Source organism: Chionomys nivalis, chromosome 2 (assembly GCF_950005125.1).
Source record: "Chionomys nivalis chromosome 2, mChiNiv1.1, whole genome shotgun sequence".
Taxonomy (NCBI): Eukaryota; Metazoa; Chordata; class Mammalia; order Rodentia; family Cricetidae; genus Chionomys; species Chionomys nivalis.
In genome coordinates, this window is record NC_080087.1 from 54,546,057 (window position 1) to 54,572,277 (window position 26,221).

The following is a 26,221-nucleotide window of genomic DNA, read 5'->3' on the forward strand; positions in this document are numbered from 1 at the left end:
GTTGGGTTCCCTGTGAACTGTTCTGCCATCCCATGGCCACACCCACTGGACTGGTCGCCATTTTTTTCTGTGGCTCTCTAAAACCCCACCGGACTCGCTGCTCCTTGGTACCCTTGCTCAGAAGTTTCATCTGTAGAGACCCTGAAAAGACTCCCGGTTAACAGAAGGCTAGATGGGCCCTACTCAGGTGCCATTAGATTGGAGAGAATGTTCCCCAGCCCTATGCCAGAACATTTTCTTCCTTGGCTGAGAGTATCAAAAAAGCCCAGCCAAGAGGTGATTTTTAAAATATATATATTGTAACTAAAAGCCTGGGGTTTCTCCTGTTACCTCAGAGGACTAAAGGAAGACAGGGAGGCCATGTGTTTGTCATAGTCGCAGGCTGGGAGACCTGATGTGCAGGAGGACAGCCCTGTCCTCCCACCTCTCTCCTGACCTCAGCGGTGGAGAGTCACAGCTAAACTGCACACAACAGACCTTCCGCCCACCCGCTCTTAATGGGAGGAAGCCCACACTCCAACCTTGTCTTTTGTTGCACAAAACCCTGCATGAATCCAAGCAAGTGGACACCTGTTTTCTGTACAGACTTTATACCGAGTGTTGAAAGTGCCCCCACCCCCTCTTCACACTCCCGAGCACTTAGCTGCTGTGCCTCAGAGTTTGCTGCCCTCTGCGTTTTCCTGCCCCTGCCACCCCACGATGCACTGGCCCACCCTGCCTCAGATTCAGGCAGGCTGAAGCTGTGAGTGTTGATAGAGTGACCCCCTGTTGAAAGTCTCTGAGGAAAGCCTGCCTTACAATGTTCTCGATCATTCTACCTGCAGAACGCATGCCTTCCCTCTTTCTTAAGAGCAGGCAAGATGGGTACCTAAGCATGCATGCGTCCCTCTCTGCGCTTCCTAACAGACTTCCCTCCCCCAAACAGTCTGCAGTTTTCCCAGAGTGAGCTGGTACCCTAAGCATGCATGCGTCCCTCTCTGCACTTCCTAACAGGCTTCTCTCCCCCAAACAATCCGCAGTTTTCCCAAAGTAAGCTGGGGCTGCTGTCTGTGCTCACCCCACACACCTCATCCAAGTTTGCCTCCCACCCAGAGAACCACTTTGTGTACCCTCCCCAGAGCCCCTCGGGAGAAAGTGTGTGTTTGTTTTAGAATCTCTAGCCTTGAGAATGACCTTGAACTTGTAGTCCTTCCTCAGCCTCCCAGTGCTAGGCAAACGTTACTGGCTCAGCTGCATAATCTCACCAGAAGGCAAGAGGCAGCCCCGGCTTCAGCTCACGCTGATCTAGGTTATAAGCCATTTGGTCTTCTTAGGGCCTATGTTAGCTTGCAGAAGGGGAGCAAGACTGCAGCAATTGCAAGGCAGAAGGGCTAATTACTGCATCAAGTCTGACTGCAGAGTGCTGCGCCGAATGAACCGGATGACGCAGTCATGTCTCTACTCTTGTTCCTTTGCAGGGAAGGAGACTGGTGGGAAGCCCGCTCCTTGACAACGGGGGAAACTGGTTACATTCCGAGCAACTATGTGGCTCCAGTGGACTCTATCCAGGCAGAAGAGTACGTTGTTGTTGTTTTCTCTAACTACCTGCTTTTAAAAGTTAATTGTCACAACAAAATGCCAGCGACATGGTACGGGAGAGTGAAGAAATTTACCCTATTGTGGCTTGAGAGAATATAATGCTGCTATGTTGTTGTGATGCCTCTGAAACACACTGTTATTAGCTTCATATTTTCCTTTAAGCCTGTCCATTTTCTTATTTAGAAGCTTTGTACGAGTACCCTAAGTGAAAACCCAATAACTTGCTCTAGATTAAAAACTAACGTGGTGAAACTCCACTGTGGCGTGCATTATTGAGAGCCCACAGTGCGCCGGCAGTCTGCTCCCTGGGCGTTGAGGAGGCAAATCATCACTAAAGATTAAGCTAGGAGTCTTCTCCCTGATAATCAGAAATACCGAGAGTCCTGAAAAGACACCTTTGGACCCCAGGTAAAAGTATTTCACATACAGCAAGTCCCAGCACTTGGAAAATACTAGTTTCAGATGATGTTTTCCTGTGAGGTCTTGGTTGTTTTCACGGAGATAGCCATTGGCTAGCCGTTAGCTGGCCTCACTCCCCCACTGCAGACAGTGAGAGACGTCAGGGTTTTCAAAAGATGGGTGGCTGAGCATCGCTCCTTCTACCAGAGCCACCTGGAGGACTCTGGCAAGAGGAAAGGGACATCGGTGTCCTGAGCTCAGGAACTTGGCCTCTGCCCCAGCCCTTGGCTCACTGAATATTTAAGTCATAGTTATAACGATAAGGATTCCTAATATTTGGGGTTTTTTAAAGATGAGGATAGTTCCTTTTTAAATAAGCCATATGGTTTTTATACATGCAGTTAGTTAGAATTACGTTAAAGTGCTACTTAGATAATAATCCATTGTTCTCCAAGCCCCCCTTCACCACTGTTGTTATTGACACAAACCAAGAAAGACTTTGCTCACAGGTAATTGCTGTCATACCCTTCACATCAACTATTGCTACCCTGGGATTGTGGAAAATGCTGGCCTTCTCAAGTCACTGGAGAGCTAGGGCGGTGGGGCTTATCTTCCTTCAGAGTCCGACACTCAGAAGAATTGACAGTGAGCTTACTAGCTGCATTCAGGTGTGATGGATTAATTTTTAAAAACCGTATGTTTTCACAGTTAAAGATCCTAAAATTTGTTCCTAAACAGAGATTCTAGTGGAAGGCTCCAAAACTCTTCCTTGGGCTCTTGATGCACTATTCTTAGCCAAGCCAGTGCTGAAATGTGAACCAGTTGCCGGGCTGGGTTAGGGCTCGAGAGTGCAGGTGGGAGACAGAAGACGCATAGGATCCCGAGGTGACTCCGGAGGGTTCCTGCCCCGACACAAAAGAGCCATCAGTTTGTTACAAGGGAATGGTAAAATGTCTACTCCACCGGCTCGTTTCTCCGGACATGCTCGTTAACTGTGCACAGATCTCAGATGTGCAGTAAGCTGTCCCTACAGCTGTGTCAGGAGTGGCCCTGCTGCAGATCACAGGCCAGGTGCCAGGTAAACCCTCACACCTGCTGGGTGGAACGAGACAACGAAAATGGGCTTCCGAGGACAGCCGTCCTCTCAGATCAGGGTTAGAGCTGGCTTCCTTTCTTCAGGATTCTCATAGGGGGCGCTTGCGTAGAAATGTTATCCATCCATCTGCTTTATCCATCCTGAGTGAGTCTCTTTTTAAAAAAACAATGCTTGATTAATGAGCTGTCTCTATACTGGGGCTTGGTATTTCCCAGGAGTTGTAATTATTCTCAGAAATCAAGGGTCTCCTAGCTGAGCTATGGAAACCTCTCCTGCAGTTGGCATTTCAAACGAGGTAGCAGGTTTCTCTCTCGGGCGTGAGGTGGCACTTTCCACACATGTAAATGCCTGCCATCCTAGAGGAAAGGAAAACAACTCACGATTCAAATCTGATTTTTTTTTTTTAGAATGAAAGAGGTGGAGAGAGGCTAGAATCAGGGATAGATTGAAAAAGAACCAAATGAAGCTAGGAAAGAAAAACCAGTTGGGACAACATTCAGGGAGAAGGGATTTTGGAGGACAAGCCACTCTGCTCAGTCGCAGGTGACCTTATTTTCTCTCCCCCATCTCCCTCAAAGGTGGTACTTTGGAAAACTTGGCCGAAAAGATGCCGAGAGACAGCTCCTGTCCTTTGGAAACCCAAGAGGTACCTTTCTTATCCGCGAGAGCGAAACCACCAAAGGTAAGATAAGGAGAGGGAGAAGGTGCCTTGACTTTCAAATCTGTGGCTTCGTCTTTGGTGGGAAGGCTTAGCTGCACTACGCATGGTCTTAGCTGGCACAGCCCCTCCTGGCTGTTGCAGTACTGTCCCCTGAAGACTCTGAGCTGCAGATGACTCTGAGACTCCAGGAGCACAGGCCAGACAGCATCCCTGCCTCAGCCTCAGGTCTTGTTAGAGTCCCAGTTACTCTACAGGGAGGCTGCTTTGCCTACTTTCCCCTCATTCCATTTTGTTTCGTCAGTGGAGGACTTCATTCCTCTTCCCTGTTTGATAACTCATTAGAGCCCACAGTTGGAGGTCAGTCAATGCGGCAGACAGCAGTTGGTCTCGGGCTTCCTGTGCCCGTACACAGGCAGCCTCTCCCCGTAAAGTGTCGGCCCGCAGAATTCTGGAGCACCATGCCATTTCTTCTGTGCCCACCTCTGTTCTCCATCATCTCTGCCCCCACCATCCCTGTCTCCCACCCCTCAACCATCCCCGCCTCTCAGATACCCCATGGGAAATGAAACCGGGAGACAAGCTCACCTGGAGCCTCCATACTGCTCTTGACCTTGTCCGGTGTGATTTGTTGCAGGCTATGTTAGATGACAAAGAAACCGAAAAGAAACTTTAGAAAAATAGCTGGCAAGTTTTAGTTTCAAGAGCAAAGTCATTTTGTTGCTAATGTCTTCTGACACAGGCAGGACAGCGAGACTTGTCTTTGTCTGTTACTGAGTGGAGATGGGATGTGTATGCGTATGGTGTATGTATGTGCACGCGCACGCCTCTCTCAAGCATGTGTGCAAGCATCTGTGTACATGCATGTATGTGTGTCCTTTTGATAATTATTAGAGTAGTCAAATAAATGAGACCTACAAACAGACTGGCAAGCGAGGCTGATCAACACTGCTAACGCTCCGCGTGTTTGCCAGGTGCCTACTCACTTTCCATCCGGGATTGGGATGATATGAAAGGAGACCATGTCAAACATTATAAAATTCGCAAACTTGACAATGGTGGATACTATATCACCACGCGGGCCCAGTTTGAAACCCTCCAGCAGCTTGTACAGCACTACTCAGGTAACCTTAACCTAACTACCCTCTGCACTTGGAAATGGGGGAGGGGGGGCGAGGGACGAGGAGGAGGTCCCTTCCTGTGCATTGCACCAGTGCCTACATTGCTGTTCTACCACAGAGAAGTTCCCCCAAGTAGAAGGCAGTGGTTTAAATCTTAAAAGTTGGTTTTGTCTTTATTTGCATCGTAAAAGTCCTTGCAAGTTCTTTTCCTGTGAAGTCTGCAGAACTGTGAGAGGAGGAGGAGGAAGGAGCTGCCCCTGGGCAGGCTTGCAGGGAACACTCACCCTGCAGTGGGCTTGCTTACACCATCCTGCATTTCATGATGCTCTGTCTGCAGGACTCAGTGTCCCGAGTGCTGCTTCCTACCCAGGCTTCTGTGTGTGCAGCCACGGCTCTTCTGTGACTGCTGTTGTGACTTTGTTTTTCTTTCCTGAGACAGGGTGTCACTGTGCAGGCCTGGCAGCCTCCAGCTCAGAGCTCCACCTGCCTCTGCCTCCCGACTGCTGAGATTAAAGGTGTGCGCCACTCACCACACCCAGCTGCTGTAAGATTAGACTGCCTTCACACCAAATGCTATCATTCTTTTGTTCTTGGCAGTTTAATTATTGGATATATGCATACACATGTGCATTTCATTTAACTGTGTAAGTTTATGTGCAATTGTTTAATGTGCTGTGCTTGCTTTCCTTGGTTAACAAGTGTCCCTCTATACAGTGCATGTGTACCTGACCTCCTCCTTTATTTATTTATTTATTTATTTATTTATTTATTTATTTATTTATTGCTTTTGTTTTGAGATAAGGTCTCACCTTTAGCCCAGGGCATTTCCTAAGGTGACCTTTCAGAGTTACAGCAATCCTCCTGTGTCAGCATCCTGAATGTTGGGATTACAGATAGGAGCCACACCCACCTTTTTTTTTTTTTTTACCCCACCATTTGTGCTATCTTTAGCACACACAAAAAATGTAGTCTTCTAAAAATAACAATAAAAAATTCCTATGAATTGATTCTGGCCATTGATGAGCCATTGAAAAAATTAACAGTACCTGAGCAACCAATGATTCGGGCATCAGCTCTCGCTCTGTGTGGATTCTAATGAAATATTGAGAGAAATGGAGCAGAAAATCTCCCTGAGCTTCAGCGATATACACAAAACGCCCGCATGTTCTAAGGATTTTTCAAATGCTGAAATATATTTCATTACAGGAAAACATCAGCAGGGTCCCCAGGGTTTGGATCATTTGAAAATAGTGTTCTGGAAAGGGCACCTTAATGATACCATAAAGCTGGAGGAGAGAGCAGATATGAAGAACAATAGACGTTTTTTAATCTCAGGGAAAGAAATCTATCTCGAGTTAGATTTGTTTTTATATTGGCTTTTCCTCCTTCCTCTCTCTCTTGCACGTAGGATGCCTTTGAAATACTGACACATAAATAATATCCTGCCTAAACACCTCAGAACCAGATTCCATCAGAAAGAAAAGTGAAAAGTCAGCCAGGATTCCCAGAGAAGAGGCAGCCAAGTTGGTGCTTTGGGTCTGAGGGGCTTCAAGGGACCTGAAGGGGTCTGCCCACCTCTCAGCCCAGGCTCTGTGTGGCTTATTCTTTGTTGACACTTAGTCGCTCTCCCTGCGAGGTTCTCAGAGGTATATCCTTTCAAAAGGAAGGAGGGAAAAGACTCAGCTTCCCAGTAACCTGAGCAGTAGCTGCTGTCTTCTGGTCTTTCATGTCGTTGAGTTTCTGTGAGTGCTAATTTCTATCCTTTCTTTGAATCCAGACTCCTAAATTATACACAGGAAGCTGTTTAAAAAGTTGTGTCCTTGTTTTTGTTTTTAGTGGAAGGTTGCCCCCTAAAAGCACTGCAAACGCACAGGACTGGTAGATCAGAGTCAGAAGGACAAAGCAGTCCCTAAAGAAAATGCGCCATGCTGTGCCCACTGCCAGGCCTGCTCTTGAGGCTTGTTCTAACAGACCAGAGTTCTGCGGAAGGCTCCTAGGCTAAAGTCACATTTAAACGCAAAGATTCCTTTGACCCTTAGGCCATCTAGATATCAAGAGGGAAAGGGATGGTCACATGTTTTATTTTTATGTATGCACTTTTTGAAATTAAGGACATTTTCAGAATTCCGGAATATCGAAAGTGCACAGAAGCCAAAGTAGTCTACACCCATGTGTGTGGAGCTCTCCCCGGGAGCTGGGGGAGGGGCAGGGGCGGCGGGGGGGGCGGGGGGGACGACGGATGACTGCAGAGGCCCCATCTGAAGTGCCCCCGTCCACCTCCAGCGAATGTTTGCTCGTGTTTGTCACGTCCTCTGTGGCCTGCGCCGCGCTCGCCAACACTGCGCTGCCCACCGTGCGTGCACACTGTTGTTACATGTTCTGCTCTTCTCTCCCTCGCCGCTGCCCTGCTCCTTCAGAGAGAGCCGCAGGTCTCTGCTGCCGCCTAGTAGTCCCCTGTCACAAAGGGATGCCACGGCTTACCGATCTGTCTGTCAAAACCAAAGATGTCTGGGAAATCCCTCGAGAATCCCTGCAGTTGATCAAGAGACTGGGAAATGGGCAGTTTGGGGAAGTATGGATGGGTATGCTGAGACTCTATTACTCTTTGATTAGCGTCCCCGTTTGGGAAATCCCAAACCTCAAAGATGGAAGGTGAGAATAAAGGTGTCTTTCATGAGCAGGAAGACAGACAATTTGAATTACTCAATTTTCATTTTTAAAAAATTTGGAATTTCTCCAAAAGATAGGACTGAGCAAGAGTGACAGATGGCTTGGGCTGTGCTCTAGCTGGTGGAAGGGCTGTTCAGCCTGTGTAGAGTGTATCCCTTAGAGCCAGCAGCCGATACTGCCGAGCGTTGGCCTCAGGGCAATCACCTTCCATCTTTCCTAGTGCATGCATGATTATGGATTATAAGGACTGTGTTTTCTTTATTAATTCCCTTTCCTGTAGAGAAAGCTGATGGTTTGTGTTTTAACTTAACTGTGATTTCATCAAGTTGTACCCCACAAACTTCTGGATTGGCTAAAGATGCTTGGGAAGTTGCACGTGGCTCGTTGTCTCTGGAGAAGAAGCTGGGGCAGGGGTGTTTCGCTGAAGTGTGGCTTGGTAAGGCAGAGGGCACATTCTGTTTTGGCAGCATCTCAAAGCCAGTGAAAAGGACAGTTTTGAACAGAGACATGTATGTGACCATTGGGACAAAGCCCCTTAACCTGTGTCACTAGATGGGCCTCGAGCCCGGGTTTGCCGACTTTGGTGGCACCTTGCTGTGTTCATCTGTCCTATTTCATGTGGTCCATTAAGCACCTGCAAACCGGAAGCCAGCACGCTGGGAATGTGGTGCTTTCTCGCCCTGTGAAATGGGACGGTAAGATGCTGGGGGCAGCAGTGATAGACTAAGGTCACAGGCTTTCTGTGTGCCAGGCCTGGGTCTAAACCCTTGATGGATGATTGAGCATAAACATGGGGCCTGTTTAACACCTCTGAGCCTCAGTTCCTCATCTGTAAACCTGGAGTCATAGCTGCTTCATTGGATTATTCTGAGGATTTTATCGGGAATGTTTAAAACCCCTTGTAGATCTAAAAGGGTATAAACAGGTACATGTGTTCCTCAGATATGATCCACAGGAAGAGAGTTGACGTAATCAAACGTTTGAAGTACAGCAGGTCCCATGCAGACTCAGAAACAGATGCACACATGGACAGTGGAAGTAGACAGCCATGCATGTATATGTAGCATCAATTGTACATATTATAATAGTGATCACATTAATGTGCCCGTCCCCGTCTAGACTTTATCTCAAGTGTAATAAAAATCTGCTTATACAACTTGTATCTCATTATCTACCCAACTTATAATTGAAGTTGTTAAGTCCTGAGGAATTTCATCACATCACACAATCAGGAAGAATGGAATTCTATAAGAATTTTATCGTCAAACTTTTGAAGCTGTCAACTTTAAATCATCATTACACAGAGCACCAAGGTGTTGTTTCCCATGGAGTGGAAGAGCTGGGATAGAAGCCTAGACAGTTACCCAAGCTGCTAAGAGAAGACCACACTGTGCTTAAATTGGAAACCGTTAGCAGTTAAATCACGGAGGCCATTTAAAAGTTGTCAAAGTTCCCATTTGCACTGAGTGGCGGATATTTTCTGAGATAATTGAACTCCTAAGCCACTGGCAGGCACTTTCATAGGTCCCCCTGTGGAATGCATGTTGTAATTGTATGTTTCAACAGAATAATAACTACTTCCATGTACAGGCTCCTTAGATCTGAAAGTCAGATTACATTTGAGTCAATCTTGGTTTGAACCCACATTTTCTTTCAGATTGTAAGCAATATAATCTGAATTAGCAGATTTTTATTTTCCCTTTATAAAATTATTCTTCAAAGTCATCAGCTAAAAATGGAATAAGCCAGAATTTTGTCTTTTTATTTGAGAACCAAAAGAGAATGAAAAGCTTCTGGTCCATTGCCGTATTTTACAGATGAGCTAACTGATGACCATAAGCCAGGCCTCGCCTTTGGGTTAGCTAGATTTTTAAAGAAGTATTTAAACACTGTGTTTAAATGCTTCTCTCCTCACTGCTTATTTTGCAGTCCACCTGCTAGAAGCCATTGTTCTTGGGGCTGACTCTCCAGAAGCCTGAGGGATTTACCTCACCTGGGGAAGTATGGGCAAGGAGACAGTGTGTTCCTTGCCTGTGCTTGTGGGCTCATTTAGCATTATTGCTGAAGGACTCTGTCAGGTAACTCATCCAGTGCAGACAGTTGAAAGCCAGAAACTGATTTCCAGGCATCCTCAGTGTGTGGCCATATTTCTATGGGAGCACACCCTCTAAGATGGAATTTAATCTAATTTCTTCCAGGCTTTTCCTGTTATCTAGGGGACAGCTACTGGATACCCAGGCAAATTCTGAATCCTAGGCTTTCACCACTGAAATAAGAGCCCAAAGCTTTGTGGTATAAATGCACAATTATATGAATTAGCCATAAAAAGAGTGATGTCTATCTAGTGGGACAAGTTAGTGAATTATAAAATCTATAAGTAAACTCATTTTTTTCCTGTTGAAATACATGACAGAGTCCTTTGTGATTGTCTTTGCTTGTAAAAAACCATTTAAGATGTTTTAAAACTAAAAGTCTAATTTTCGGCACATAGTTGCTGATCAAAATTATTTTTCCCGTGAAAAGCGTATCCTCGGATTGACTTGCTGCTGTGGGCTGTTTGTAGGTACCTGGAATGGAAACACAAAAGTAGCCATAAAGACTCTTAAGCCGGGCACAATGTCTCCAGAATCCTTCCTGGAGGAAGCACAGATCATGAAGAAGCTGAAACACGACAAGCTGGTGCAGCTCTATGCCGTTGTGTCTGAGGAGCCCATTTACATCGTCACAGAATACATGAATAAAGGTTGGGCAGCCCTCTCCTCCCTCCTCACGTCGGCTGCCCGCTTGCTCAGCCCCCAGTCTCTACATGGACCGGGGCTTCCCATCAGGAGGTGCCGGCTGTGCTCACTCAGGGTAACGCTTAGGAAAGGGGGAGCTTTTTCTGCCCCCAGAGTCTTGAGAAGCACAGCGCCTTTTGCCTGTTACTCATCAGGAGTGTTCTTCCTCATAAGTAAAACATCCATTTTATATCAGAGCTAATGTACAGGGCTACAAAACCTGCTGCCATTTTGAATCAATGGCTTCTGTTAAATTTCCCTTTTTAGGGCTAAATAATCAATAGCAGATGGTTGCTGGGTTAGTTCAGGCTCGAGATCAACATCTTTCCCCCAGTTTTCTCTTTAAATGTCAGGTGAAGAAATGATATGCAGCCATTCCCCGCCTCCCGAACATTCAGACGTTGGTGCACACGTGTGCATGTGTACATCGTTTTAATCAGACCAGCATTGTTGGGGATGAAGCCAGAGAGCACTTTGTTTTGGAAAAATAAATGAGCCAAACAAGAAACAGCCTTAAAAGGCCGCGCATTGTACATTAGGAGACACTAGTGTAGTTTTTCTTTTCTATGTACTTTCTCTTAAAATATAATTGGAATTTTTTTTTCCTGGCAGATTGTTTGCCCTTTGGATCCAAGGTTATTTTGTAAATCGCTTTGTGATTAAAGCATTAAAAAAAAAAAAAGAAACTGATGACCATCATGTGCCCCCAGCTCCTGCAAATGATTATCTCTGCCTGGGTGTCAGCTCTGGGCCTCCTCAGGCAGCTCACAAGCATGGCTCTGAAGCCCTGGCTGTTTGTCTCAGATGTCTGAGGCGGAGGCTCGGCTGCCTATGAGCTAATTAGGAAGCTTTCTGCCCCACATTTCTCAGACACTACATTCTCACCTTAAAACCTGAAACGAAGTCAATGATTCCAAAACTTCCTTGTACTCTGAGTCACCTTGAGGGCCTAGGGAAACGCAGGTGTCTGACTCCAGAGTTCCTGATGCAGATGGAGCCTGAGGATAGGCTCTTCCCGCTAACTCCCTGGCAACACTGCCACTACTGGTCCAGCAGTGCGTCCTCGGTGTGCTCCCCTGGGCGGTCTGTGTCCACATCACTTTCCTGTGCAGGGAAGACTGGGGCATGAGAGGACTGTTCGGTTCCTGACGGACTCCTCCCGTGACAGAAAAGGAGATGCTGTGCTCCTGTTACCAAACCCTGTCTTTAGAAACAAAATCATGGCTGTTTATTTTCAGATGCTAACACTTACTACTTAAAACATGGGATTCGTTTCTTTGTTTTCACACAAGCCTTTCTTTCCCATCAGTGGCATTGTCCCATCCCACTACCTTTTACTTACCCTAAGGAAGTCAAGTACAGCCCACAAGGAACTTTTGCCTTTCTGAGTACACTAAAATTGCTTTATGTTTCATTCATAGGAAGTTTGCTTGATTTCTTAAAAGACGGTGAAGGGAGAGCTCTGAAATTGCCAAATCTTGTCGACATGGCAGCACAGGTGGGTCATGGGGTGCCTTGATTCAGACCGTGGCTGTATGTGTGGGCATGGACACATGAGGGGTTGTGGTGTGATAGCTGTACCCCTTTCCCTGCGTTTCCACAGGTTGCCGCCGGAATGGCTTATATCGAGCGCATGAATTATATCCACAGAGATCTGCGATCAGCAAACATTCTGGTGGGGAATGGACTCATTTGCAAGATTGCTGACTTCGGGTTGGCTCGCTTGATTGAAGACAATGAGTACACAGCAAGACAAGGTGGGCGCGCCCATGCCAAAGGCTCCTGATTGCATCTTTGCTCTGCACCGCCCTTGCTCCTTACCTTCATTTCCTCCCGCTGCCCTTTTCTTCCCCTCTGGTCTGGCAGGAGTATGGCACTTCTCAGGTGGGGGACTAGTGGGCCATAGATGGGTGCAGCTCTGGTTGGTGAGCGGTGTCTACTCCCACGGTACACCCACCTGCCTTTCTGGAAGTATCACAGTGCACTTGATCAGAGCACTCGCTTTTGGAGAAAGAAGAGTCTTGGTGGCCAGGTTCTAGCTCAGTCCCAATCAGTTATATCCCAGCGGAAAGCAGGTGACGCTCCAAGGAGAGACTTTAATTGCAGTCTTTTACGGTGGAACAGGCAGGTTTTCAGAGTCTGAGGGCACTATGATGCCTCAGGGCTAATGTCAGGGCAGCCAAGGTTTAAGGTTTGCAAGGCAACAGGAGGAAGGAGCACCCCACTGAGGGCGCCTCCTTGTGGGAGCCCTTGGAGGCCAATCCTGACCTTACTCTGCAACTGCCTTCCATGGCCCCCACCAGGCCAGCCTGAGCAGAGCAAAGCGTGAAGGGGAAAGAGATGGTCTGGAGGAACTGGACGGTAGAGTTCCTTGAAAAGCCCTGCTTGCTTTCTTTGTCTGTCTCCACCCAACCCTATAAAAAATCAATTCATGGACAGTCTATGTAAAGCACACTGAACTCAAAGCCACCCCACCCGGGTGACTGTGAGTTAGTAGAGCTGCAGACGCAAGGAGGGAATTCCTGAGGGAGGCTTCCGCCTTGCTGGTTGCTCTCATGTCCAGGTGTGGGACTAAGTGAGGAACTAGCAGCTGCAACGGCTTCTGTGCATTTGATGCCAGGACTCAGCAGAGGGTGATGGTCACTGGTGAGGGTCACTTGGCCACTCTGAGCAGTAACTGCAATATACTGTAGGGTGCTGCTTTCGGAACGAATCGTAGCCATTTCACTCCGTTCTAGAACGTTCTCTTCCTAGTTCTCTTTCCTTTTTTTTTTTTTAATGCCAATTCTTCCCTGATTTTCTTTGACTCAGAACAGAAGTCTGATGAGTGCTAGGGAAATGTCAAACCAAGCTCCTGCCGGGTTACAGATACTGCCCAAATGCTCCACTCCACGTTGGGCAAACAGCTCAGCTGTTTGAACTCCTCCACTATGTGGCATGTCTTGTCCTGGAGCCTTATACCCACACAGCAAGCCGCTCAGGATCATGTGGAGTGGGACAGACACACACCCAGAGTCGGGGGGAGGGACACAAAAGAGGACTGTGTCTCTACGCAGAGGGGGATTGCAGGCATGAGTTTGGTGACATGCAGACCAGACACGAGTTTGGTGACATGCAGACATGAGTTTGGTGACATGCAAGCACGAGTTTGGTGACATCAGACACAAGTTTGGTGACATGCAGATATGAGTTTGGTGACATGCAGATATGAGTTTGGTGACATGCAGATATGAGTTTGGTGACATGTAGACATGAGTTTGGTGACATGCAGGCACGAGTTTGGTGGCATGGGATGCCAAGAGGCTCTCATGAACAGAGCCCTAGAATAAGTGAAGGTTGACAACCCAAATTCTTGATTTAAAAACGGACTCCCTGAAAAGCCAGGCGATGGTGGCGCACACCTTTAATCCCAGCACTTGGGAGGCAGAGGCAGGCGGATCTCTGTGAGTTTGAGACCAGCCTGGTCTACAGAGCTAGTTCCAGGACAGGCTCCAAAGCCACAGAGAAACCCTGTCTCGAAAAACCAAAAAAACAACAACAAAAAAAAAAAACACAGGACTCCATGAAGATTTAATTTAGGAAATGGCTCCAATAGAAGCCAGGAACGTTCTTCTATGTGAGAGAAAGTCTCAGTGGCATGAGGAGCCCTGCAAGGCTGTTTTCTCATTCTTAACCAGACTTTGGACTCTGCAAAGTCTGTGGTTAGCACCCTTGATCCATCCCTAAATGAGAAGGTGGCCAGCCAGGAGCCACAGATGCTAACAGAGGTGCTATTGGGGGGCTTCAGTGTGGAAGTCGTGCGCTGTTCATTAAGGTGCCCCAAACCGCAGCCTTAGATGACTGGCACCTCTCATGTCAGCTTCTGCTCTGGAACCCACCCAGGACTCCCTCAGGCTGGCCATGCAGCCTCCCTTCCTACACTTCCCCACCAGGCTGCCTTTCTGCCCTGCCTCCCCCATCACATCCCAGCCACTGCCCGAACTCAGCCTTAATCCTTGATTTAGCATCGCCTTGATTCCCAACAGATTCTATCCTTACCTCTTTAGACATGATTTCCTCTTTCTTTCCTTTACCAGACTGAACACTGGGGAGTGATAGGTAAGGATTCAATGAGCTGGAATATGGAAGGAGATACGGACAGTCCACGCTGTCTCGAAGCAGAGAACAAGGAAGGGCCCGGGCCTGTGAGGAGCTGGAACTGCCTGACTTTCAAGGGGCAGGAAATAGACTCAGAAAGTCAGCAGAGGCATTTGTACAAAGTCACAAAGCTCACAAGTGGAAGAGCAGGATTTAGAAACAGGACAGGCATGCTCTTGAACTCTGCCTACTGTCTCTCACCAAGAGCAGAGTGTAAAAATGGAGAGAATTAGTCATAAGTTCCGTTTTCCCTTTATTTTATGGAAAAAGCCCTAAGGGGCAACCTCTCAAGCTCACATGTGTCGGGGACTAGAGAGAGTCTCATTTTCCAGCCTTGGATAGCCCAGCTGTTCCTATAACTCCTCCACTGGGTCTGCCCGGCCCTGGCCTTTCCACCGGATAGAAAGGTCCAGCATGTATTTGCCAATGTATTCTGCAGATGGCATGTGTGCCGCATGCCGACGTTCCTGCCGGGGATTAATCAGCTCCTCAAGACAGCTGGTCCATGTGCCTAATAATATTTGCAAGTTGGGTTTTATGTCACCCGCAGGCCACAGCCGTGCCGCATCTTGATTATGGGAGTGCAGGCAGTGTTCTGAGACATGTGCCAAATGTAGCTATTTTAGGACCGTGAATGACAATTGTTTGCAAAATAGTTGTGAGCTCCCCGTCTCAGGGTACTCTGAAGTGTCTGTCACAACGCACTGACACGCCAGGCAGCAAGGTGTGACAGCACAGGGCATGGGCACCTCTGCCATGTGGGGCTTGCCTGGGACGTTGCCTCCTACGAGCCCACACTCACCACCCACCTACCCTGGCTTGTGAGCAGAAGCCTGCTGTCAGAGAGGCTCGAGCCAGGCCCAGCGGCCATGACCATAATCCTCCCCTGGCAGTATTCTAGAAGCAACTAGAAATCATCTGGCATTCCTCATAGTTACCTGGACATCTCACAGTTAGAGCCAGTTCCTCTTTAGTCAGAAGCTCAGCTCTACATTCTGTCCATCTGGAGTCTCTGAAATAATCCATGTCAGGTATTTGAAAAGGAACTTAGCTAAAGGCTGTTATGAAGACACCCAGGCCATAGCAAAGGCTTGTACCTGCGTAGTCTCAAAGAGGAAAGGTCTCTTTGGCCCAGGAATTTGAGACTGGCCTGGGAAGATAACAAGACTCCTAAGGAAGAAAGGAAGGAGACTATGTAGAGGAAGGCTAAGGGCACATAAGGGCCGGGGGCTAGCATCAGGAGAAACCCAGGAGCATCAGAGTCAGGCAGTGTAGCCCAGCAGTAACATCTAGTGATGGGCCCCGAGGCAAGCCATCTTATTCTTCCATGGGCGGACTGCTTATCTTTAAATGAAGATGGGTCTTACCAGCTCGGTCTTTGCAGTCTTACCCAGCTCCCACTTGTGGGAACTATAATGTCACTATCATTACCGATCTTGTTTGCCTTGCCCAGGACAGGACTTCAGGAGAATAAACAAATGGGTAGGTTTCCGCCACTCTGGAAGGACCCAGTTACCGTGCAGGGCAAAGGAAGAATGGTGGGTCGTGGTTAGGGCAGAGCTGGCAGCAGCAGCAATGCAAGAACATCTGGGCATCTTAACGTCAGAGAGGGAGCATGAGCTTGAGTTGGGATTTACTGCGTTTGTGGTGTCTTTGCTGGCGTGTCTAAACCCAGAGAGGCCTGCTGGAGCTAGCTCCCCTGAGCCACTGCCTCGGCTAGGTGCGCTAACTCTCATCATCTGTTGTGTCCTCCGCCTCACCAGGCCTCTGCTGACAGGCATCCCCTCTCCCTGTTCCCTGGATCCTTCCAGAAGTTACCACAGCCCCCACCTGGGCCCAGGGCAGGGAGACACACCTCTCTCTCCCCTGTCACAGCCCCTGGGCCATCTGTTCCTTCTCACAGAAAATGAGAATTCTCCACAGACTTTGTCTTTTCTGAGCTCTCAAGCTGCTGAGGGCTTGCTAATGCTAACTTGAACCTAGCACACTCACGTAGAGCTGCCTTGTGTTTAGCAATGACTCGCTCTTGTGGGCGTGATTTTTTTTCTTTAATTTACGTTATCCAGTAAAATGAACAAATCTGGTGTGCAACTGACTGTATTTTTACGTGTGTACGTAGTCCTGAAACCTCCTCACAGAGGAAGATAGCTCTGCCCTGTGGAGCTATTTCATCCCAGTCCCCAGAGAGGGCTCTGTTTTCTGTCGCTGCAGATTCATTCTGCCTGTGTGGGAATTCCTTAAGGGTGGCTCCACGGACCCGTTTCTTCAGTAACCTACCACTTCTAGGAACAGCGTCGTCTAGCCATGACATCCTGTTTGGTCTGCCCCCATCCCTTCACTGTGTTGTAATCCTGTTGTTTCCTGTGACGGTTCCCAGCTTCTCACAGCAGACTAATATTCCACTGACTGAGCACACACACCACAGCAGACCCATCGCTGTACTCAGGAACAGTGGCGCTGATTGCACCTGCGGCCATTACAGATGAGGCTCCTGGGTAGGGAACACGCACGCACACACACTGTTGCCGCCACCTCCCGGGTAGTTGCCCTGTTGGAAAGGCTGGTCATGGCAGGCCTAGACTGGCAATGGCAGTTACTGTCTCACAGAGCAGTAACACAGATTTAAAGGGCAATGAAGTTGTCACTCACGTGGGTTAGAAGTCAGGACCCCCAGGATTAAACAACCTCTGTCACTGATGAGCAGGGTATCCTCAAGCAAACCGGCAGCTACCGTTTCAGCCTCTTTTCATCCTCTGTAAAACAGTAATAGTAACCATAGTAACCGCCTCGCATGAGTAGAATGAGAATGAAGTAAGCAATATATAAAAATGCTTTGAGGGTGGTAAATATGAAGAATTATTTTATAACCTTAACTTTCAACAATTGACATGTTTTCCATAGAAAAGATTTTTATTAAACAATACTTTAAAGAGAAAAACAATAATCAATAGAAGAAAGGAACTTGTAAGACCATACATACACACACACACACACACACACACATATACACACATGCACACACACAGACAAATGGATAACAGACAGACAGATAAATAATGGCAGTGTGAGTGTGTGTGTGTGTGTGTGTGTGTGTGTGTGTGTGTACACATAATCATTTATCACCTAAGCCAGTCTGTTTTGTCTAGACAGCCAGCATTCTGGTTCTGTCCATGTGTCCCACAAGACCATCTGTCCTGAACTCAGCTGCCACTCAACTAGCCTCTGCCATCCCAGTGTCTCGTACAGACCTTCATCCTTTCCTCCTGTTAGGACCTCTCCATGGTTGGCTGTGGTGGTACACACCTTTAATCCCAGCATCCCAGCACTAGAGAGGCAGAAGCAGGAAAAACTCTCTGAGTTTGAGGCCAACATTACATACATAGTGAGTTCCAGGACAGCCAGGCTATGTATAAAAACTATCTCAAAAACAAACAAACAACAACAACAACAAAAAAAAACAAAGACCAGAACTATCCGTGGCCCCAAGATCCAGGCATACCTGTTTTTTTTTTATTATACACACACAAGCTTGCCATGTTTGAGGTCAGGTGGACATGCTCAGCAGCATAACACGTTAGCACACCTGCACATGGATGCTTACATTCATGGATCCTGGGTAGCACTTCTTCTGGACATCCCTAAAACAGGTCTCTGTGGGGATGCGGCCTCTTGAACACAGAGCACACACTAAGTGTCACCGTTGGTATGTAGCAGTGGAAATAGCTGTGGTCACTGGCCTCCTCCTTTCTCTTCTCAGACATGTTTTTCTGCTCACTAAGCAGTGTACACAGGGCTTCCAGGAAATCAAGTGCTGTAATTGCTGCAAGAACCCCAGAAAGGGTGAGCTGTTCCGTCGGCATTGGCGGCACACTATGCGCTTGTCTTTGGGGAATGGTGGAAGCTACTAAGCTGGGTGGGCCTGTGTTAGATGCTAACTCTACCTTCAACCGGGTCTTAGTCTTCTCTGAGCCCCAGTGTCCTCACCCTTGAGCCACCTCTCGCGTAGCTGTTGGGGTAGAAAGGACAGAAGCTATCTGGTCTCGGTACCTCTCGTCCTTCCCCCACAGCACTTCCCTTTCCCCAGTTCTCTTTCCTTCTTTCTCTGTGCTCCCTGCTTCACTCCCAAAAGCTGGGACCTGAGCGGGCTAAGAGCACGCCCTATGAAGTCAAGTTATCGCATGGATCCTGGCGTCACTGGTGATCTGCTCTGGAACCTTGGATAAGTTACCCTGAACGCATCTTCTTTTGAAAACAGGTAGAATTGTCAGCCCAGTCTGGGCATAGACAGGAAGCACCTGCCACAAAGGACTTGGTGCAGTTGGCAGTCGCAGTGACAGCAGTAGTTGTACAGTTGACCCTATGGATGCAAATAGCCATGCTCAGCATGCCCACACACAGGCGGTGCATTCAACCCATGCTGCACTGGGCCTGCCTCCTGCCAGGGCTCCTCCCACATTTGAGTCCACATGAAGAGCATCAGCATGGGGTTTCTCTGTGACTTTGGTTAGCCGGTCGGTTTGTTCTAGAACAGTAACCAGATGTCAAGACAGTGTCATCTTTGAGTCTGTGGACTATATGAACAAAACAGGGGCATTTAGAACTTTGGACAAGACCATTGGTTTGTGTATTAAGTAGGAGAAGAAAAATGTGTCTATTCAAATACTCCCAGTATTGAGAATTTAAATTGAATAGATTATTGTCTGGAGTAAAATTCACATATAAATTAGACTACAAAGAATTCATAATTGTTACAGTTTTCATGTTCATTATTTCACGGTAAGAATTGTTACTGCATAAATTAACACATTCTTTCTTGGAGAACATATTTTAGAAAGATTTGTTACTTTAATAACTCTCTGTGTATTAGAAATCCCAGATGCCCGTGCTAATTAAATATAATCAGATTTTGGATTCAAAAAGCACAGTAGCCATTTAGCACAAACAAGCAGGCAACTAGGTTGACAAACAGAGCCAGGAATGACTGGGTCCCTGTTTCTTTTCGGTTTCCAGTTTCACAATGCAGAACTGTGATTTCAATTCCTGTCCTTCCTTTGTTACAATGACTGGGGATTATTAGACTCGGGGCTCCCGCGTTCCAGCTCAAGGGCTCCTGCAGAATTATTAATCAGCTGCTTGAGAGGCCCCTGTAATCCAGTGGCAGATCAAGGCTGATCCCACCATGAGATGCCCTCCCTCTGCTCCCTTCAGCCTATGAATTCCTTGTTCTCTGTCAACAGCAGCATCACCATCCCCACACTGTGTGCTGTGACCTGAACAGCAAATGTCAGCAGAGAGAGGCGGTGGGGAGGGCTCGGAGCCCTGTTAATTGTTGAGTTTAATCTAATTCTTTCCTTGCTGGAAAAGTGGCTCATCTTGTAACAAAAAGCAAACCTCTTCCTGATGCAAGCCATTGTTTTCGAACACTAGGCAGAAAACTCACTTGTCCTCCAGCAGAGCCATGAAAAGCCGCAATGAAATGACCAGGCCACAGCACCCCCAAGCCCACGTGGGCAGTTTATCATCCCCAGAGCTGCCAGCGGCCATGTGCTGATCCTGGTGAACCTTCCGGAGCGGAGTTTGGCACACCTCTGTCAGCAGGCAGGAGTCGCCTTCATTTGTATTCTGCCTCCTCAGTCTCCAGGCTTCTTACACCAGCCTTCCTGGGAGGGTCTGCTTTGTTTATCTGCTGAAGCTCCAACGCAGATTAGTAGTCAGGGGAGCAGGTCGGATGCTGGGAAACGGAGACAGAGAACTGTTGGGAGCCTCGTTCCCTCCTAGCAAAAATGTCTTGAAAGCCGGAGGAAATGAAAGAAAGGGGACTTTAAATCATCCTTTTCTCCCCAGTTCCTTTTAAGATTAAAAATGCTTGCAGAGTGGGGGAGAACTGATTTCTGCCAATCACATCCTTAGACAGCTCTCTGAGTTGGCCCAGAGAATGCAGATGGGCCTGATGCCAGCACAGGTCACCAGAGCTGGCTCTCTGAGCACCTCCCTCTATCTGCCCAGCCCAGGGTAGCCCCACCTCCTTCTGACAAGGGCATCTCCCTTCCCTTTGTGCTGTTCTGGGCAAGGCTGCCCGGCAGTTGCTTATGAATGGTCAGGAGCAAGTCCTTGGTCTGTGCAGCCCACGTTCCTGGGTGATCATCAGTAAGGGAGCAGATGGCCACCCTCTGTGATTTTAAAGTGTGTAAATAGGAACCGCAGGCTGCCATCAAACATCAGAAATGTCTTTTGGCTTCCTTATTGTGCTCTGCTGGCAGAAGGGACCTTGTTTGCATCATCTGGATAACCGGGGATAGTCAGAGCACATGCAGACTGCCTGCAGCATCAAGTCTTTTTCTCCGCACTGAAGGAGGGTGCTGGGCCCAGCACACTGGTCTCCCTTGGGTCCCAAAGGCATAGACTCTGCCAGATGGAAAGCAGGGGACAGTTTTAAAAGCAACCCGAGGTTGTGCTTTTCTCCCATGCGTCCCCTCTTCCTGGACTCACAGCCAAGCCAGCGTGATGATCCTGTCCCAGGCTGTGTCCCCAAACCAGTGCTGTCCACACTGCCTGGCCTGGTGTGGCCTGGGCCCACCAAGATTCCTCTCTGCCTGTGCTCATGGTTCAGCTTTCCTGGGAGCTTGCTCACTGTTTCATCCTAAGCGTTTCTTCCGTGGGTTTATCCCAACCAGAGCTCGGATCTGTGCATAGTTAATCAGCCCGTTGCTTTGCAGCATGTTCAGGCCCAGCTTCTGGCCCCTGGCTCTCTTGGTTTCATTTCTCCCTCCTCTCCCAAGGTCCCTGGTGAGACAGGACTCTTCCTTAATCCTCCTCACCTTGTCAGACTCCCTACCCACTGGCATGATGAAATTTCGAAGGGAATAATAATATAATAATAATATACCAATTCATTGTGCCCCTGGGTTTTCATTTATACTTATTCTAAAAACATGATGCTAAGCTCTTACAAGCTTAAAGTGGACATTTTAGCAGACATGTTACCGGGGTAACTGGAAACACGCCGTTTATTACTGCAGAGGCATTTGAGCAATTTGCACGTCACCCCTTGGCCTGGTGTGAGAATTGCGAGTTTTCCTCTGCCAAATTTCCCCAGGTTTGAAATTATTGCTGCGTTTGAATCAGCGGAGTTCCAGGCTGGTTCCTAACATGGGATGTCCTGGCTCGCTCTCCTTGCCTTCTCCAATGTGGAGTCAGCTTCCTGTTACTGGCAGGGTGACTTTACAGCCAGAGGCCTACACATTACTTAATATTGTATGTATTGATTTGCGACGTTTGTTGCTTCATCATTGAACAGGCTTCGGATGGTTTTTTGGTTTAGAAAAGCAGGATGTGTTGTTGAAGCCGATGCTCCTCCTTCTAGGAAATGACGTTGGGCGCAGACCATGTTGTGTGGGGTCGATCTGGCATCCTTTGCCCTGCACTGGCTGCACTTCCTCCTCTGGCCCCGTTATTTAGCTGGAGGAGATCCTCTCCCGGAGACCGCACAGTGGGATTGGCACCAGAAACAGCCAGTGCTAGTGACGTGCGGTGGCGCCTCAGGCTTGCGCTGGGAAAGCCATGGGTCACACCGCATCCCTTCTCTGTTGCCACCTCTCCGCCATCCTCATCCTCAGTTCACTTCTTCATCTCCTGAGCCATCTTCTTCAAGCCAGTACCACATTTTAGCTCTCTGTAGGTTCAGACTAGGAGCTGTGTTCCTTCAGCTGTCTAGAAAACTCCTACAGGCAGTACCCCCTACTCCTGATGACCTCAGAGTGCTTGGGGACCTAGTGGACACTGGGGAAATTCTCAGTGGTTGATGGATGAATGTGGGGGTGTTCTTCATCTTCTTCCTCTCGTGGAGTTTCAAGGGTCGCCGATGCTGAGGGCCTTTGTCTGTGCAGCTGAGTGCCCTGTTCATCCATCCAAACACAGGAGTAGCTGCACTCTCTTAGCTGTCCCCAGGCTCCAGACACTCTGCTGAGTTCTTTATACCTACTCCATCCCATGCTATAGACCAAAAACTGACTTGGGCTGTAAGCCTGAGAGCCCAGATCTGCTTGACTCTGAAGCTTGTTTTTTTTTTCTTTCATTAAATTGACTCTATAACAATTTCATTAATATCTGTTGAAGCTTCTTTCTGAATGGCCTTTTTTGCCCTTCTAAATAGACAGCTCGCTCAGTCCCAGCTCAGCCCATCATTGAGTTTGCTGCCACTATCACTCCAGAGCATTCTCTAGGTTTCCTGGTTCTTCCTTTCACTTCCTGCAGAAGGGTGACTCAGGCCAAAAGGTATCTGCAGTGTTGTGTGAGCCTTAAGACGCCACTGTCATCATCTCGAAGCAGCCAAGTCAAGACCCTTTTCTGTCTGAGACAGAAGTGGAAGGCAGGCTTCCTGACTGGCCCCTTGGCACAGAGCAGTTCCTTCAACCAGTCTGTGACCTGGAGTTGGCATGGGCTGCCCTGTTGTCAGTCTGTCTTAGAACTGAGAGCACCGAGTCAGGTAGGCTGAGAGTACTGCGCGAACGAGTTCGTTCCCAGCTTAGACCAACAGTGAAAATCTGTGGTTGTAATGTCAGTACTTTCTCCGTGGTCTTTAAAAGTCTCTGTCTAAGAAGACAGCGTCTTTGGCCATTGGGTGTTGGATGAATCACTGCTCACATGGGCCTTTTTTTTTCTGTTAGCACATCTGTTCAGCAGCTGTGGTCTAACAGGGTTAGTGAAAGTACTGAAGAACAGTGTAAGTGTAGACTATAGGCCACCCTTAGAAGATCTGGATTGTGCTAAGAGCGCCACACACCAGACAGAGCGCCACACAGTGTCAAGAGTGCTCTGATTCTGGTACCAGGCTCCTTCCGTCCAGATCCCATTTCCATCCTTTACACTTGTTCCTCAACGCGTGTTCTCTCAGCTGAAGAACGGACATGTTGTTTACACATATAATTCGTGTGTCAGACATGTGGCACCCTTAGCAAGTACCCTTTATCTATTCGATAATACTAGGAGCTTGTATTGCCCAGCCTTACATTGTTGCTTCTGATCAGGCTCATCCCAGAAGATTCAGGAAGGGTGGAGAGAGAATGTTGTCGCTAGGCAAGTGGAAGGAAAGATGGCATTTCAAGCCAGCTAGTACAACAGAAGGAAGTGTAATCATGCCAGGTGTGGGGTACCTGTTTCAGGAAGGCAAAGCAAACTGAGCCGGATTAACTGTATGCTTGCAATGGGGAGAACCAGAGTTGAATAAATGTGTGGGTCCCTGGGAATCAGATGGTGGATTTTGATTCATTTCAGTAGGGACCTTCCTCCTGTGTGGTGGAAGATGGGACAGGAAGCTGCAGTTTAAAAGGATTTAACTGGAAGGGCACTCAGCTGAGGCTCGGTACCAGGGCAAGAGGACTTAGCAGACATGATGGCTGGAGTCTGGCTTTGGCGATGAGCTTAAGCAGGAGAGAGCGATTTTGAGAAAGATGTCAAAGAACAAAGCAAGAGTCTGACATCAACAGCAAGATGATGGATTTGATAGAGAAATAGCATGAAGGGAAGAGTCCCAGCTACTCTTAGTGTTCTGTTCCAAAGGCTGGCAACATAGTGATCGACCCCCAGAAGGTGGAGGGTAAAAAACAAAACCAAACCGAGGGGGATTCTGTTAGTATCGTAGATTCGCAAAGTAAGAATTAAGAGTTGGCTTATAACTCAGCCATTTGGTGAAATTTCCCGCCTACTTCAGGAATCTCCTACAATCTCACACGTAGTGAGATAAAAGACAGTTCCGTGAGCAGCAAACTCAGCCTACAGTTGCTGTACTTTCTGTAAATCCGGGACCACCTAGAAACCTTGTCCCACAGATATTTGGAAGTAAAGAACCAAGAATCCAAATAAGAAACGTCTGAACGCGCCCACCCCCTCCAACAGACAGCAGGCCACGTTGGTAGCAAAAGAGGGAGATTTCCAAAGGAGAACAGAGAGGAGAGTGCAAGTCTCGGGGCTCTGCAACACTGTGGTTAGACCGTGAGCGAGGAACAGGGGACACTGGGGACCAAAGAAAGAAAGAGGTAGGAAGGAGGCTGTATTTGCTGCCCTGAGGAGAACGGGGTGCTCTCTGTGGGGAAACTCTAAACCTGCTTATGGCAGGAAAGAGAGAGCAGGTCACCTCAGCAGTGGCGAGGTGGGGGTGGTTGTTCTTATGGGCAGACTTGGATAATTGAATAGAACCCACACTTTCCTGTCTCTGACTTAAAGCACAGGTGATTATCAACCCTGGTTCAGATGGAAAGGGCAAGCAACCCCTGAAACCGGAAAAGACTGCTGCCCACTTTGCCTTGCTGGACCACTCCGAGGCTCTTGTTCCCTGTCTAATAAAACCGCTGCCCGTTGTAGCAGCATCTGGTGAACTGGCCCCACGTCCTTATCAAAGCAGAGCTGGGGCTCCCTCTACATCCCAGATTAACTCCGAGTTACCCTGTCTTTAAGGGTTTTTAACTTTCACTGGTGTGTGGCAGGTGCTTTTCTGTTGTAGTTAGCAGTTGTCAGGCCTTAAACAGCTATCCAGATGCTGACACCAGGAACAAGGGGAAGATGCCCCAGAGGTAAGAGACCACATCAGTTGCCTGTAAGAAACCATGACTAGTCAGCGTGAAGTGGGGGAGGAGCTCTGGAAGCCTAATCCACTGCCCAGCTGTCATCTGGTTGGTTCTCCCAGGAGTTGCCTGTTCACCAGACATCCCAGGCTCTGAGCTGGAGCAGTTGTCCAGACGACATACCCAGCTCTCAGGGCAGCACCTCTGTCAAGAGGTGACACTTCTGACAGCCCATGCATTCATCAGACTTTAAGCCATGACAGCTCCAAACCCAGGTTGCTGTGGCAGCCTGGAGTTGGAGACCTGTCCAAGTGTTCCTGGTGAGGTGGAGGTTCCTCAGGCAAGTAGCCAAGGGCAGAGAAGCAGGGGTTAGCCACAGGGTGGCAGTGGATGCGACTTCTTCTGTCTTGCCTCCTTCCAAGTCTCTTCAGTTCTCTAACTTGACCCAAGTTAGACACTTACTGTACCCGGAGCCTTTGGGACTGTATGGGTGACATTAGGCCTTGGACAGACCCTTCTCAGACGTGGGATTCACACTGTGCATCCTGCACAGCCATCTGCAGAGACACCAGGCATTAGCAACTGCCTAACACCCCCCTCTCAGAGCCACACTCTGGGCCAGTAACTTTGTACCCTCTGGAGGCAGGAAGCCAACCAGAGGAAGCGGAAGCAATGAGACGGGCAGGAAGTGAGCATGGATTAGTTCTTTTCATTAGTAGCTTGTCATTGCTGGAATCAAATCTTTTGTCTTCCTTGGAAAGGAAAACATTATCTTTAAAGAAATTTCTGGGGAAAACAAAAGCAAAACAGAAGGTGGTAGTGCACACCTTTAATCCTACCACATGGAAGCAGAGGCAGGCAAGTCTCTGAGTTCAAGACCAGTCTGGGCTACATTGTGATTTCCAGGACAGCCAGAGATAGACAAGAGAAGCCCTGACTCAGAAAACAGCCAAACAAAAAATCTGTTGGGGCTGGAGAGATGGTTCAACATTTAAGTTAACTGAAGACCTGAGTTCGATTTCCAGCCTCCATGTCAAGTAGCTTTACAACTTGGTGTGTCTCAAACTCCAAGTGATTCCACTCCCTCCTCTGGCTTCAGAGGGCATCAGGACATAAGTGGTACAGACACACACAAATAAAATAAGTCTTCATACGTTCTTACGTTTCTGTTGAAGGTAGCTGCTAAGAATTTGGAAAAAGACAGTCTTTCCCCCTCCCCATCTAAC

At 48.0% G+C, this 26,221-nt stretch overlaps 1 protein-coding gene across 4 annotated transcripts in view; it reads left to right on the forward strand.

The window, feature by feature from the left end:
* Fyn (FYN proto-oncogene, Src family tyrosine kinase) overlaps window positions 1-26,221 on the forward strand; it is a 197,593-nt gene that overhangs the window by 156,127 nt on the left and 15,245 nt on the right. For 3 of the 4 annotated variants that reach the window (XM_057794755.1, XM_057794764.1, XM_057794732.1), the window contains 7 exons: window positions 1,458-1,556; window positions 3,652-3,755; window positions 4,706-4,855; window positions 7,270-7,434; window positions 10,086-10,265; window positions 11,721-11,797; window positions 11,903-12,056. In XM_057794755.1, the coding sequence (XP_057650738.1) occupies window positions 1,458-1,556; window positions 3,652-3,755; window positions 4,706-4,855; window positions 7,270-7,434; window positions 10,086-10,265; window positions 11,721-11,797; window positions 11,903-12,056 (929 nt within the window). Of the gene's footprint in view, window positions 1-1,457; window positions 1,557-3,651; window positions 3,756-4,705; window positions 4,856-7,269; window positions 7,435-7,802; window positions 7,959-10,085; window positions 10,266-11,720; window positions 11,798-11,902; window positions 12,057-26,221 lie in introns of all 4 variants that reach the window. The other variant, XM_057794743.1, reaches the window with a different exon arrangement.